This window comes from Dipodomys spectabilis, unplaced genomic scaffold (genome assembly GCF_019054845.1).
Source record: "Dipodomys spectabilis isolate Male_0828 unplaced genomic scaffold, ASM1905484v1 ptg000234l, whole genome shotgun sequence".
Lineage (NCBI taxonomy): Eukaryota > Metazoa > Chordata > Mammalia > Rodentia > Heteromyidae > Dipodomys > Dipodomys spectabilis.
Genome location: NW_024870911.1, coordinates 12,389,126 through 12,405,562, shown reverse-complemented (window position 1 = coordinate 12,405,562; position 16,437 = coordinate 12,389,126). Strand labels below are relative to the sequence as shown.

Sequence of the window (16,437 nt, the reverse complement as noted above, 5' to 3'; positions counted from 1 at the left end):
CCCTTCCAAAAAACGTTATGGAAGTGTGGCTTTCAACAAGATTTGGCAAATTATTTCCCTATAAGCCACCAATAATTCTAATAGTTTTTAACCTTTTTTAAGGAAGACTTGGTAACATTTAAAATAAGTTAGAATACTACGATCCCCAGAAACACTGACTTTTTATATGAAAGCTCATATTTATCCCTCTCTTACCCTGAGGATTATCTTTGAGAAGAGTCTACCCTGTTGTGGTTTGTTTAGCGAATAAAGCTTTTGATGTTATATGGCTATGTTAACTTTATTGTTACATTAAGTATAGAAAGGATAACTAATTGAATTAATAGCTTTCATTTTTCATTCTGTATGGGGTGTGTGTGTGAGAGAGAGACATAGAGGAAGTGAGAGTGTGTACCTGGGCTTGAACTCAAGGCTTCATGATTTCACTCTGCTCTACTTTTTTTTGCTTATGGCTGGCACCCTACCACTTGGGCCATGCCACATGTCTAAGCTTTCCCCTGGTATGGCTTCAAACCATGATCCCAACCTCTTGAGTAGCTAGGATTACAGATCTGAGCTACCAGCTCCTGGTATCATTAATTTTACTTTCACATTCATATTTGTTAAAGGCCAAATGATGTATTAAGACTATATCAGTAAGTTCTGTTGTCTTGTTCAATTTGTCAAAACTGAATGTCTTGTCAATGTGTTGTATCCTGGGGACATTTTGTGGTTACTGCTTTTTCCAAACAAAGTAAAAGGGACTAGGAATATGGCTTAGTGGTAGAGTGCTTGCCTAGGATGCATGAAGCCCTGGGTTTAGTTCCTCAGTACCTAATAAACAGAAGGCCAGAAGTGGTGCTGTGGCTCAAGTGGTAGAGTGCTAGCCTTGAGCAAAAGAAGCTCAGGGACAGTGCCCAGGCACTGAGTCCGAGCCCCAGGACTGGAAGAAAAAGAAAAGAAAAGGAGGAAGGAAGGAAGGAAGGAAGGAAGGAAGGAAGGAAGGAAGGAAGGAAGGAAGGAAGGAAGGGAGGGAGGGAGGGAGGGAGGGAGGAAGGGAGAGATGGGAGAGAGGGAAAAAAGGTGAAAGTTGGCATGATAGTTTTGCAGCCAGTAACGGGCTTGAGTTTAAACAGAAAATCAGTAAGATAGTAACTATCTTTGCCCCTGTCCTAGTCTCTATACTGGCCCACCAACCCCACAAATTTAAGTGGAGTTTTACAGTGATATGATGTTAGTATTTGTCAGCATACATTTGAGGAGTGGTATGGTATTGGTGAATGATCAGTTCTAAAACAAAAAAAAAAATCATGATTCCTCTGCAGATATAAATGTGTGCATGTCAAGAAATGAAACAGAGGATGCTACAACCACTTCCCAGAGGTCAAAGAACCACCAGTTTCTATGCAAAAAAAGGAACAGCAAGTCACAGTTGCAGAAACTGGACTGTGTTGGTTGATCTTGTAACTGGATTCAACAAACTTGCATTGCTTTGGCTAACAACTATTTATAATTCTATCCATTTTCTATTAGTTAACTTCTGTCTTCATAGAATTGTAAAATAACCTAGTCAAAGACAGATGCATATATATAAACTTATATGTATAGATAGATAGATATGCATATAAAGTGAAGATACACACATCAAATTCAATTGTGAAATATATACTTGAGCACTTATGTGTAAGGCACTGTTTGAAGCTAGGCTTCAAACAGTAAATGAATAAAAGTAAAAGAAATTAGATAGAAAGATATCATGGAACCAGATAATTGATGGAGGTTCTAACATTTATTCCTTTGGCAGACTAGCAAATAATACTTTTATCACTTAAGTCTCATATGTTTTTCCTCACAGTAGCAATTATTCATTCATTAAAAATGAGGGCTGGGAAGGTGGCTCAGCGGTAGAGTGCTTGCCTTTCATGCATGAGGCCCTGGGTTCAATTCCTCAGCACCACATAAGCAGGGGAAAAAAAGCCATGGCTCAAGTGGTAGAGCGCTAGCCTTGAGCTGAAGAGCAGGCCCACGACCAGACCCCCCCCCCAAAAAAAGAAAATGAAGCTGCAGGTGTGGCTTAAGTCTTGGATCCTGAGGTCTTCTCCACTTTAGTTTTATGTGAATTTCCATTTCTGCTTCACAGTGACAGCCCATACAGTGAGCATGGTACACTGGAGGAAGTCGACCAGGATGCTGGCACAGAACCCCACACCAGTGAGGATGGTAAGGCCTTGGCTTATGCTGCTGGAAACCCTACTATCATTTCTTCTTTAACAATTAAGTTCCTAGGGCTTCTTAGTTTGGTTTGGCTTGGCTTTAGTTTTCTTTTTTTTGTTTGTTTGTGAGCGTACACTATATAAGAATTCTTGGTGGTCCTTTATTAGGTATATGTTTTGCAAATATCTTCTGCACTGAAGTTTTGCTTTAATTTTAATTTTAATTTTTTTATTTTGTTCGTGTGTGTGTGTGTGTGTGCGCGCGCGCACGTGCGCGGACTTGGGTTTGAACCCAAGACATGGGCACTGTCCCTTAACTTTTGTGCTCAAAGCTGAAGCCCTACCACTTGAGCCATACTTCTTGCTATTTGGTGGTTAGTTGGAAATAGGAGTCTCGTGGACTTCCTACTCGGCCTAGTTTTGAACCTTGATCCTCAGATCTCAGCCTGCTGAGTAACCGGGTTATAGGTGTAAACCACTAGTGTCCAACTTCCATCTTTTCTTCTGTCTTGGGTTTCCTTGTTTCTCTGTATGGTTCATTTCTTTTTCTCTTTGGACTTCACTGTTCTTTTGCTTTCTTCATTGGCAGGAACAGCCAAGGCAAAGGCCTGGCCATTTCTCTTCCCAAATATCAGTATCTCCACCATGACGTCTGTCAGTTATTCTTACCTCCTGACTATTAAAAGAGTAGCTTTGAGGGCTCTGTGTTTTAGTTATCATTTTGACCATGTTTACCTGATTTTGCAAGAAAGAGAAGGACAGATATTCTCACCCAGAGCCAACCTCCAAAATCCTAGATTAACTAGAATAAACTAATCTAAATGAACTAGAATATTGATTACCTTTTTGATTGATAGGTATTGGTAGTTCTTTTGTTTCATTTTGTTTTCTCTGACAGAATACCACTTGAGAGTGACCTTTGTCTTCAAGGTTGGTTGTCAGAACATCATTCTCTGTAAGGGAAATAGGTAACAGATCTAGAAAGAAAAGTAAAGTCCCCCAAAGAAAGTATGATGTTAGTATTTCATAGTAAAATTGCAGGAAATGGAAATGTAAGACTTAATAGAAATGTAAAGACTTAATAGCACCAGGTAGCCTGGTTATCAGGTTTGCTGATTTTTTTCCCCTTTGCACAAAATTGTAATAAGCCATGTTGGAAAATTAAGGACCGCCTTTACTACCGTTACAATTTACACCTGCAGATTCAGCATTCTGTAGGACCTTAAAGGACAGCATGATGCTCTTGTCTATGAAAAAGCTCTTGTGTGCCATGCCCTAGGATTGATTTGCCATACAATGCCTGGACTAAGCTGTGTGTAAATAGCTTATTGATTGACACTTGACTACGAAATGGGTCTCAAGAGAGTAGAAAGAGTCAAACTAATGAAACTGCTCAGAATTACTAGTTTATGTAGTAGGATTACCAATGAAATATTTTTTGATTCATCTGGCTGTTTTATTCATAACTGGTCCACATTTCCATAAAATAAGAGAATCTGATCTTCCTTTTGCTTGTTTTGAAAAGTAGTAATAAAAAGAAGAGATTATCTGAGGTCATGATTATGAAATTGTGATGACATATGTATATGTCTGTTAAGTTACCTTACATGGACCTTGACCAGCATCAATAGTGTATCACAGAATGCCACTAAAGACCATTAATATTGATCTCATTTCTCCATGGCATAATGTATAGAGACTGTAGGTCCTTGGGTGTAACCAGTATTTTTACTTTTTTTAGTAAAACCAAAAATGTGTGTGTGTGTTCATACAGGAATTTGCAAATTATACATCATGGAGTTATTTATAATGAATTAGCATGTCATTTCCCTGTTCATGTTTACTTCTGTCCTCCAGGGGAAACTGAAGTACAAATTTTGGTATCTTTCCTCTCAGATTAACCAGAACTCCTTCTTTATCTACAAGTTTAGAACAAACAAAAAGTCATTGTGTTTAAATGTAATATTGTATCTCCTTCTCTATGAGGTAAACTTGTACATATTTAATGAAGCTGTTACTATATTATTTTAACAAGATTTTATTAAATTTTATTAAATATGAGAATTTATTAAATGTGAGAATACTGTTAACACATGTTAGCAAATAATAGTTGTTGGAAGACAAACTTGTTTTACATGCAAATTATAGTGTGGTACTATGAAGTAGCTAAAAGATAACACATTTTTCCTTGTTTTGAAAATGTTTTGCTAAAATTTACATGGGCCCTTCATCCAAGGTAAAACGTAAACTTTCTTGATGTTGAGTTTTGTGCTTTTATTTATCTCAAGGTTTCTGTGTGTGTGTGTGTGTGTGTGTGTGTGTGTGTGTGTGTGTGTGTGTATGTGTGTGTGTGTGTGTGTGTGTGTGTGTGTGTGTGTGTACCAGTACTGGGGTTTGAACTCAGGGGCTTGAGCTCTTGCTGGGCATTTTCACTCAAGGCTGGAGCTCATGTAGTAAGGTAACTTCCAGCTTTTTGCTAATTAATTAGAAATGAGTGTCTTGGGTTTGTCTGCCCAGGCTGGCATTGAACCATAATCCTCAGATTCTTGAGTAGCTACAACTGCAGGCATGAGTCACTGTGTCTGGGAATTTTGAGGAAGGAATGAGTAGGAGATTTCCCTGCTCTTAGGAAATTTTGATTTATTAAGTGAGAAACAAAAAGCTTAGCTATCTTTACCTAAAATTTTCTCATGTTATTCTTATATATACAAACAACAGGTATTACGGTAAAGTTTTTGAAAAATCACCTCTTTTAAGTGGGAAAATTTGTTACTAAGGGAAATAGAAAACAAGTGTCAGAGAGGAAAACTCTGATCTGTAATTTGTACACATATGTGTTTTGAAATTAATATACTCAGTGTTTAGGGAATAAGGTTTTGCTCATTGTGCAGACAGATCTATATAAATATATGCCCCTTTTTAGTGTGTGTGTGTGTGTGTGTGTGTGTGCATGCGTGTGTGCATGCGTGTGTGCGTGTGTGCATGCCTGCCCATCCAGGGGCTTGAACTCAGGACTTGGGCATTGTTCCTGAGCTTTTTGTGCTCAAGGCTAGTGCTCTATCATGTGAGCCACACTTTTGCCTTTTCCTTTTAGTTGTTAATTGAAGGTAGGGGTCTCACAGACGTTCCTACTCAGGCTGGTTTTTGAAACACAACCCTTAGATCTTAGCCTCCTGGATAGTTCAGATTATAAGCATGAGCCACAGGTGCCTGCTTCCCCCTTGCTCTTTTTATTTCTGTTCATTACTGAGTAGAAGTTTTACTCCCCTGTATTGATGTCAGGGATAAAGACGAGATGAAAGACTATAAGCCCTGCATTGAGGATATTTTTGCAATAAATTGGATCATGAAAAGTCAGTCCCATAGTGATTTAGCTTGTCCTCTTGTTGTCCTTCAATATTTGGTTGAATTTCAGCTCAATTCCAGTTTTAGGTCAAGAGTTCAGGGCTTTTTTTTTTTTAATGTTTTATTTTAAGATCATGGTAGACTTATGTGCAGTTGTAAGAATACAGAGAGATCTTGTCTACTGTCTCCCTATTTCTCTCAGTGGTAATCATACTTCACTGTGCTGTATCACAATCAGGAAATTGGTGCTCATACAACCCATCCACCATATTCACATTTCAACAGTTTTACATGCATTCATGTATGTGTGTTTGTGGGTGTGTGTGCTTGCTTAGTTCTCTATAGTTTTGTCATGTGGACAGATTTCTGTGACCACAGTCCTAGTCAAGATAAAAGAATAGTTCCATTGCCAGAGTTCCTATGCTGCCCTTATAGCCACAGCCGCTCCTTCCATTACCTCCCTACCAACCCACTGACAATTACTCATCTATTCTCCATGTCTCTAATTAGACCATTTAAAGAACACCACGTAGATGGAATTATATATAGCATGCAACCTTCTAAGACTTTTTTTTCACTCAATATCTTTTCTCCTTTTAACATTTTTTGTTTTACTTACTTTATTTTTCATTACTTTTAAGTAATTGTACAAAAGGGTTTCAATTCAACATGTTAGCACATTATCCTTTCATCTCTAGAAAATAGGATTTTTTGAATCTGATATTTTAATAAGAAGATCTAAAATTTGTATTAATGTGAGAGAAAAAGTTATTACTTTGGGTGACCATTTGAAGATCTGACAATTCCAAAAAAAAAGCTTATGAGGAAATTAAAAATATTCAAATAGGATTTATAGTTCTGACTTCACTTGACTTTAATATAGTTGGACACTAGTGGCTCATACATATAATCCAAGCTACTCAGGAGGTGAGATCTGAGAATCGTGGTGCGAAGCCAACATGGAAAAGTTTGTGATACTCATCACCAGTTAACTACCAAAACTCAGAAACAAAAAGCCAGACGTGGAGCTGTGGCTCAAGTAGTAAAGCACTATAGCCTTGGATGAAAAAGCTAAGGGACAGTGTTCCTCAGTCCTAAGTTCAAGCACCAAAAAATAAATACTAAATTGGCATTTTCATTTCTTAAGAAGCCTCACATAGACCTTTCCAAGTGTGTTTGATGCCTTCCTAACAGCCCTGCCCTTGTGTTCATTGTAGAGTGTGAGCCAATCGAAGCAATAGCCAAGTTTGACTATGTGGGCCGGTCCGCCAGAGAACTGTCCTTCAAGAAGGGAGCTTCGCTGCTGCTGTATCACCGCGCATCTGAGGACTGGTGGGAAGGCAGGCACAACGGCATCGATGGGTTGGTGCCTCACCAGTACATAGTGGTACAGGATATGTGAGTAGTTCCAGCTTCTGTTACCTTAGGACACCAGCTCTTGTTCCTAACTTTAGTTTTAGAGAGAAAAAAAAAAAGGAACAGAGAAAAAGCTTAGTTGTTCACCTTCCTAGTGATTCTGCCGCTAACAGAACTTTAGGACTCAGCCCACAGGTATTCATGTCCCACCCTTGATCAAGAGGCTTGCTTAGAGCCACCAGCTGTGGAAGACATGTTTTGAAACTTTTGGGTTCTTAGAAAAATAACATCTGCAGAGAAGGGACTTGGAAAGCTGAAGTGACATTGGTGATTCCCAAAACAGCTGTGTTGTCTTTCAACGTCTGCTACTTTTTGCAATCCCAGATTCCCAAGATGGGGAGTAAGTGATTTACAGCCTTAGCGAAATCACCTCTGGGAGATGGTGGTTGCTTTACCTTTGCTGCAAGGAAGTTCTGATTTCAAAAATATTTAAAGATATGGGAAGATGGACATAAGAAGCAACAGAAATGGTTATAAAGTAATATATACAGTATATATCCAATATAGTCTATATTTTCTAATGATATTACACAACCTATTACCAATGGAAGAGAGCTTTTCAGTGGGAAGAAAATATGTTACATAAAATGTATACAATAACTTCAGTGATTTAGCAGAATCTTAGAAGTATTAAAATATATAGGTGAATAGCAAAAAATACTATGAATATGTATAGACATAGAGCTATACATATACAAAGTAAACACATAAGTGTTTACTTTGAGACCTAAATAATATAGATTCAGATGCACACACTCATAGATATGTGTTATATGACTAAGAGAAAAGCATAGAGGAATGTTTCCTAAGATTCTAATCCTTGAAGTCTCTCTGGACATTATAAGTGATTTTTTTTTTTTTGGTTGGACGTGGGTCTTGAACTCTGGGCCTAGACACTGTCCCTCAGCTGTTCAGCTCAAGGCAAGGGCTCTACCACTTGAGCCACAGTGCTACTGCTAGTTTTCTGGTGATTAACTTGAGATAAGAGTCTCACAGATTTTCCTGCTCAGGCTGACTTTGAAAACAATCCTCAGATCTCAGCCCTCCTGGGTAGCTAGGATTACAGGCATGAGCCACCAGTGGCCAGCTTATAAGTGATTCTTATTTCACTCCTTTTTTATATCTGACCTTTTCAATTGCTCTTAGCAAAATTGCATTGTGTTGATAATGCAAAGCTGCATTAATGAAAGACTTACATTCATAAATGTCATCCCTTATTTCCTTTGTCTCTGCTCATCCAAACCCTGACTCTCGATTCTCCTTTTTTTTAGGGATGATACATTTTCAGACACTCTGAGCCAAAAAGCAGAAAGCGAGGCCAGTAGTGGGGCAGTCACTGAAGACAAGTCTTCATCTAAGGATATGAACTCCCCAACAGATCGTCATTCTGATAGTTATTTAGCCAGGTAAGTAAAGTCTGCCAATCAGACTCCTAGCCCTGTTCTTTTCCAGGAACCGTGAGAAGCCACCATCCCCTCAACCTCGCACTGTTACCCAGGGTGATGAGCTCTCCTATTTCTCTTTCTATGGATGTCTAGACAAAGAAAAAGAGGAGAACCACCCCCTCCAGGGAGACGTCCTGGCAGGACCAGTGATGGCCATTGTCCCCTTCATCCCCCGCATACTCTCTCCAACTCTTCAGTTGACCTGGGGTCCCCAAACCTAGCCAGTCACCCCCGAGGCCTGCTGCAGAACCGTGGCCTCAACAATGATAGCCCTGAGAGGAGGCGTCGGCCGGGCCACGGCAGCCTGACCAACATCAGCCGGCATGACTCTCTCAAGAAGATCGACAGCCCTCCCATCCGGAGGTCCACGTCATCAGGACAATACTCAGGCTTCAGTGACCACAAGCCGCTGGACCCAGAGTCAATTGCTCAGGTACAATGCTTTTCTTGGAATATTACATTTAAATCCCTGGATATGAGGGTAGAAAAGTGGAAGATTTATGCTCCATAGCTGTGTTTTTAATATAATCAACCTAACCAGACAGGAAAGAAATGGCTCATTTCTTTTTGGAGAGACTGGGTTTTTGAACCCAGGGTTGTGTACTTGCTACACGGGTTTATTACCACTTGAGCAATGCCTCCAATCCAAAATAACTAATTCTTTAAGGCCTGGTTGTCTCATCTGAAGAGACCAGTATTGATTTAAACAGCAATATGACAGGAAGACAGCAGGTAGGACATTCAAACCTGGCATTGGAAAACAGCCAGGAAAATATGGGAAAAGAAAAAGAGAAGGGCTGGGAAGGTGGATTAGTGGTAGAGTGCTTGCCTAGCATGCATGAAGCCCTGGGTTCAACTCCTCAGAACCACATAAACAGAAAAGGCCAGAAGTGGCGCTGTGGCTCTAGTGGTAGAGCACTTGCCTTGAGCTGAAGAGCTGAGGGACAGCTCCCAGGCCCAGAGTTCAAGCCCCAATGGCCAACAAAAAAAAAGGATAACTGGGGCTGGGAAGATGGCTCAGTGGTAGAGCACTTGCCTTGCATGCCTGAGGCCCTAGGTTTGATTCCTCAGCACCACATAAGCAAAAAGAAAAAAGCCGGAAGTGGCACTGTGGCTCAAGTGGTAGAGCGCTAGCCTTGAGCTGAAGAGCTGAGGGACAGCGCCCAGGCCCAGAGTTCAGGCAGGCCCCACGACCGGACCAAAAAATAAATAAATAGACAAAGTAAATTAAGAACAACACTATGAATGAATTACCATTTTGCCTCCTGGATTTTTCTTTTTTATAGCACAGGATATCAGAAAATAAATGTATTTTACAAATAGTGACAAAGGAGGTATATAGATTTAAGGATTTGGCAATAGAGTAATCAAAAACATCCTTCACGCCGGGCACTGGTGGCTCACACTTGTAATCCTAACTACTCAGGAGGCTGAGATCATGGGGTAGCAGTTGAAGCCAGGCAGGCAGGAAAATTTGTGAGACTCTAATCTCCAATTTCTACCAAAAAGCTAAGAATAGAGTGGTTCAAGTGGTAGAGGATCAGTCTTGAACAAAAAAGCTAAGGGGCAGTGACCTGAGTTCAAATACACACACACACACACACACATATATAGAAAAAAATTTCCATTTTTCAGCTATCACTGAAACTTAAAAACTACCTAAACAGCTCAAAAAAAAAAAAAAAATACGAATGAGAAGCCCAGCACCATAGTTCACCCCTGTAATACCAGCTACTCAGGAGGGCGAGATCTGAGGATTGCAGTTCAAAGCCAGCCAGGGCAGGAAGGTCCATGAGACTCTTATCTCCAATTAACCTCCAGAAAACCAGAAGTGGTGCTGTTGCTCAAGTGGTAGAGTGCTTGCCTTGAGCTGCAGATCTGAGGGACAGTGCTTAGGCCAGAGTTCAAGCCTTATGACCAACAGAAGAAGAAAAAGAAAAGAAAATGAATGAGAAATTAAGGAAAATATTAATACTGATTCCTCTTAATAAAAAATACCCAAAGAAACCTGTCCTGATATGACATTTTCCCAAGCTATTTTGAGTATTCTAATGAAAGAGAATTTTTTAGGGTAAATTAGATTTTATGATGAGTTTGATGTCATTTTTTAAGAAATAAATGAATTTTAAGTCCAATTCCTTAGTTAAAAAATAAATAAGGCTTTTGACTTTTTGAGTTCTTTTTGTTTACAATGCTATGCAAAGCCCTTTGAGACATATTTAGAGCCAGTGATATTTGATTATAGGTGAATTTAATGATTTGAGGAATCCATAACATCATATGCTCATAATAAGCAGGTGGAACATGATTTAGGTTAAAGAAAAAGAGATTCAGGAGCTCCAGAGTAGGAAGGAATAAGAAGGGTTTTTTTTTAATCCTTTTGAATCAGGAAATCCCTTTTTCTTTCTTCACATTTTTTAAAATTTTGTTGTAAAGGTGATGACTATGTTACAGTTACATCAGTAAGGTCATGAGTACATTTTTTTTTTGTTTTGGTTTTGTTTTTTTTTTGGGTCCCGTTGTGGGGCCTGAACTCTGGGCCTGGGCGCTGTCCCTCAGCTCTTCAGCTCAAGGCTAGTGCTCTACCACTTGAGCCACAGTGCCACTTCCGGCTTTTTTCTTATGTGGTGCTGAGGAATCGAACCCAGGGCCTCGAGCATGCAAGGCTAGTGCTCTACCACTGAGCCACCTTCCCAGCCCGAGTACATTTTTTTTTTTGAATAGTGTTATCCCCTCCCTCACTGTTATATTGGTTCATTCTTTGTCCCACTATTTCTGTGATTCCCTTTCCCTTTCTGTCTTGTATATAAGGAAATCCCTTTCTTATAAATCATAAAAGCTAAAACTCGGTCCAAGCATGGTTAGTGTATTCCTGTACTCCTAGCTACTTAAGAGGATGATATTGGGAGGATCATGATTCAAGACTAGCCTAGGCAAAAAGTTAGTAAGACTTTATCTCAACAAATCAGTATGGTGACTCATACCTTTCATCTCTGTTATGTAGTAGAAGGACCATGGTACAAGGCCAACCCCAAGCAAAGATTTGTAAGACCCTATCTGAAAAATAACCTTAATAAAACCCAAAAGGTTGGGAATGGCATGACTCAGTGGTAGAGCATTTGCCTAGCAAACACAAACAAGGCTCTGAGTTTAAATACGAGTACCACAAAATTTTAAAAAGAAAGGAAGGAAGGAAGGCAAGCAAGCAAGCAAGCAAACAAGAAAGAAAGAAAGAAAATTCAACCAATTCTACATATTCTGGGGCAAATTCTCTTGAAATTTTCATATTTTTTAGGCACATATGAAAGTAATCACTGGTAAAATGATATCACCATCACAAAATGTGCTTTGTTCTTCTTTATCTTTCCATCTCTAGTCTTCAGATTTTCCCATGAGAATGAATGTGTTCACATGGTGTATTCACATCATGTGTTCACTGATTGAATGACTGCCTCTTCTATAACAGTCATTTCCCTGGGAGCAGGATTTTGGAGAACTCCTAAGGCTCCTTCAAAGGCTAGTTAGTGCTCTAAAATTATTTGTTGAGTAGATGAAACCTAATTTTTCATTCCTATTTATAGTTATTCCTTGAATAAATATATTATTAGGATGTGATATTCAAATAAATATATTTCTTCTAATTTTTAAAAATTAGTTTAATTTGTATATTTATTCTGACCTGTTGAGACAAGTTCTCACTATGGAGCCCCGCTATCTTGTAGCTCAAATGCTCCCACCTTGTACTGTAATTACAGGCAGATACTACCACTCCAGCACTTCCGCATCTGAATTTAAGGAAGCCTTTACTATAAGTTGAAATAGAATCCTATATGAATAAGTCAGCATGCCAAGTAGAGACTACCAAAAGTTGACTTGGTATCTTAGAATGACAACTATTTGATGTATGGTTCCATGAGCCATGGCATCTTGAGCTCCAGAACATTTTGAGTCAAGCTAATTGCACGAGCTGGCATTATGTTTATCTTCTCCTCTATAGACTATTAAGTTCAAATATTCATACTCTTGGTTGGCCTGTCTGCTCTGAAATGAAATATATGGGTTTCTATATATTGGTCTTATCAGTCCACTCTCTTTCTGATTATTTTCCAATAGGATATTGAAGAGACAATGAACACTGCTTTGAATGAACTCCGTGAACTAGAGAGACAGAGTACGGCAAAACATGCCCCCGATGTGGTGCTGGATACCTTGGAACAAGTGAAAAACTCTCCCACCCCAGCCAGTTCCACGGAATCTCTCAGCCCTTTGCACAGCGTTGCCCTCAGGAGCTCAGAGCCTCAGATTCGGCGCAGTACCAGCTCCTCCAGTGACACCATCAGTACTTTCAAGCCAATGGTGGCACCCAGAATGGGTGTGCAGCTGAAGCCCCCAGCCCTTAGGCCGAAACCAGCTGTGCTTCCAAAAACAAACCCTACCATAGGACCTACTCCACCTTCGCAGGGTCCAACAGACAAGTCTGGCACCATGTAAAAACCTGTAAGGTCATTAGGGGAGGTGGCTTAAAAGAGAAAACGGATTAGTGACAAAAGTCAAAGATCCGTAACTTTCCTTAGTTCTGTGCTTATGATAACTGGAGATCTTTTGGCTTTTCTATGTTGTCGAATGTAATGTCTGAAACTAGTTAAAATTAACACGGGCATTTTGTAAATTTTTTTAAGTAACTGGACATATGTCATTTTAAAGACAATTAGAATCACTTAGACTTACTTGAAAACTCCAATGCTGCAGCACTTGTCATGAAGGTAACACTGCTCCCTGCATTCTACACTGCTCCATATTTAGTGTAGTCCAAGTGAGTCTCCTAAAAGCAGGAGAATCCAAGTTCCAGGTTGGTAACATCGGGAAACAAGCTGGAAGGTGATCCTGCATCATTTGGTAGCTGATAGTGAGTACCTGCTCCCACGCAAGCCAGGGTCCAATTCCTGCTAGACTTGCCATTGGCACAAGGAGATGATCCAGTGGGACCAAGGTTTGGATAGATTGAAAGATGGCCTCCTCCCTAACAGTCATTTCCCTGGGTCCAGGTTAAACCTGTTGGGAGGGGTTAGAAATTCACAGTTGTTGCTTGAACTGAACTTGGGGAAGGAGAGAATGGCACTGTCTCCAAAGCTATTGATGTTACCCTCTCCATGAGGTCCTAAAAGTTTCCAAACCCATCCACTGCATTTGCAAACTCCTATAATGCTCTGTTCTTCAATAACTGCCTAGGGACAAAAACACAATATTCCTAAATCCCTGGGCTCTCCTCTGTGGCACTAAAGAAAGCAAACAGGATGTGAATCCTAGAATCACTATATTCTTCTCTAGCTAAATTATCTTGCTTCCTTCAGGCCACAAAGGCCTGATGATCCTAAATTTAAAATCCCAACTCCTCTCTCCCTTTCTCTCTTTGAGCCAATCCATACTGGCTATGGTACTTGAATAAGAGGAGGCCAGGCCATCATGGGAAGATTACCTCATGGTCCCAGGAATTCCCTTCCAGTGTCATACGTCAGAACCATGATTTTTTCTTTTCGTGTTAGTGTCTGGTCTTGTTTTGTCTGTTTTGTTGTTTGCTTGTTTTTTCTTCTTTGACTGAAGTCTCTAATTTAGTCAGTTGAGCTCAGATAGGGACCTTCTTTTTTTTTTTTTTTTTACCCTCTTCGTACATAGATAGGTTTGGTTTTTCTTTCGCCCGTATTTTTGCCATATTTATTTCTTCTCAATCTTAAAAGAATGTGGAATTTTTTGTCTCGTTTTGTTTTTCTTCGTTTTGGTGCTGGGGATTAAAAGTAGGGCCTCCTGTATGTGAAGCACACTTTCTACCACTGAGCTACACAGCCACCTCTCCAAAAATTATTCTGAATACAGTTATTTTCACTAAGGTACAAATCACCAGTGTCTGATATCTGCACACCTATGATCATTTCAGCTGCACTGTCACTGAACTTCCCCATGAAGAAAAATGGATGCCTCAGCACAAATCCCTTTGACCACCGTGGATTACCTTCTAAGTTTAAACTGGCAGCCTACCTAAAAGTTGGTGCCCTATGGGCTTTAATTCATCAGCCCAATGGTGAATGCAGAAAAGAATCCGAATTTATGCTAAAATCAAGATTATTACTTTGGTCTCTACCTCAGTTTTCCAGTCTATACATTCTATTGAACAAAGAGATTAATGAAATAATATTTCCTCTGGTTTCTTGGTCAGCCTAATTTGAAAAATGGATTGAATGGTGGTTTGGATCCTCTCCGTCCCCTTCCCTCCTCCCCCAAGGATGTCCAGGTATGGTAAAGTTTTCAGAACCATTCTTGTTGCGCATTTTGAAAAAGTGGTCACGGAGACTCCACCAGGACTGAGTTTTCAATAGCACTGAGCCTTTTAAACAAGCCTCTCCAAGGTTCTGTGGAAGTTGAAACTTTCCTAAATAATCCCCCAGGTGGTTAAAATAATAACAATAATGAGGATTCCTCTTTCATGAGAACATCGGATGTTAAGAGAAGGCGCAAGAAAGACAAAGGTGTTTTGAATTTGTTTTTAAATGACTTCACCTGCTTTCATGTTCGCTTTTTTGGATCTTACTTTCGCAAGCTTATTCCATCAGACATCTCTCTGGCAGTCCTCCTCAGGGTTTCTTCTCTTTGGTATGTCCATCTATGCCTCTCTGCCCCTTACATCAGGACTCTGCTACCTTTGGATGATGGAGAACATGCTGCTGAAGATCCTTGGAGCTTCCATGGCTGTGTCTTCTTTCAGGACACAACTCCTACTGGATTTCCTTTGCTCCCTATCTACCTGTCTCCATCATTTCTCCCTATAGTATTATTACCTCCAAGCATTTTTCCCCTCTCAATTGTAAATGGAGGCTGTGACCTTCAAGTGAATCCTCACCTATTCTTCCATTGTTTAGCAATCATCCGTGAATTTACAGAGGTAAGATGGACACTCCATCAATGATCTAGACATCCTGTCAAGCTGCCAGCAGCTGGCACATGACCTTTCTTAGGACCACAAGTGCAGCAAGAAGAGGAAAGGCACAAGGAAGAGAGTGAGGAGGAAGAAGAATGAGCTCTGGAGATGTTACTCCTTCCTGGTTCAAGGGTCTTTGCAGTGTTCTTGGTGGTTTAGGGAGAGAATCATTTTAATGATGGTAAACTATGGTTCTAGGAAGATTGCCCAACTCCCCCTACATTGGCATATGTGTTCATCGCTAATGGAACTGTATGTTCCCACCTATCACTGTCATAGAGTACCAGATCGGCTTTTGGTTTGGGTTGGGGGGCTTGAGGAGTGGATTGTGAGGGCAGAGAGTAAGGTACTTAATGCATGTTTCCTGGAGTGTTTTATAAACTCTTTCCAACTGTTAAGTGGCACTTTTTTTAAAGTTATCTTTTATTATCTTTAGTTACACAAGGGAGTAATAGGTAGCACTTTTTAGAGCACCATGGTCTTCAGTGTCAACACCACTGTTCCACAGCTTTACATGTCTTGGAGAAACTTTTAATGCCCCTGGAGACTTCCATAGAGTAATTTACCAAAGTCCCACTTAACTTACCACACTGAGAATAAACAACTATCAATGAATATAGAGTTCCAAGGGTCAAATTGTGTCCTTCAGGAGTTTTCTGTGTATTTTTTTTCCATTCCTAAAATGGATTTATAATTTAATTATAAGAAAGAAGTGCTGGGCACCGGTGGCTCACGCCTATAATCCTAGCTGCTCAGGAGGCTGAGATCTGAGGATCATGGTTCAAAGCCAGCCCGAGCAGGAAAGTCTGGGAAACTCTTATCTCCAATAGACCACCAGAAAACCAGAAGTGGCACTGTTGCTGAAGTGGTAGAGCACTATCCTTGAGCTGAAGAGCTAAGGGACAGTGCTCAGGCCCAGAGTTCAAGCCCCATGACCAACAAAAAAAAAAAAGGAGAAAGAAAGAAAGACAGACAGAAAGAAAGAAAGAGAAGTGATAGGTTGGTAGTGCTATCCTTAGCATTTAGAAATAACATAGCTTCTCAAATCTATGAGCCGAAGAAACCATAA

At 40.0% G+C, this 16,437-nt stretch overlaps 1 protein-coding gene across 1 annotated transcript in view; it reads left to right on the top strand.

The window, feature by feature from the left end:
* The window catches only part of Srgap1 (SLIT-ROBO Rho GTPase activating protein 1), a 128,539-nt gene extending 112,421 nt beyond the window's left edge, over positions 1 to 16,118 (top strand). Inside the window, exons 17-21 of the mRNA XM_042698752.1 lie at positions 2,120 to 2,199; positions 6,755 to 6,935; positions 8,225 to 8,359; positions 8,492 to 8,831; positions 12,512 to 16,118. Coding sequence (XP_042554686.1) covers positions 2,120 to 2,199; positions 6,755 to 6,935; positions 8,225 to 8,359; positions 8,492 to 8,831; positions 12,512 to 12,889 — 1,114 coding nt within the window. The 3' untranslated portion in view covers positions 12,890 to 16,118. The remainder of the gene's footprint in view (positions 1 to 2,119; positions 2,200 to 6,754; positions 6,936 to 8,224; positions 8,360 to 8,491; positions 8,832 to 12,511) is intronic.
* Positions 16,119 to 16,437: the final 319 nt, after the last annotated feature.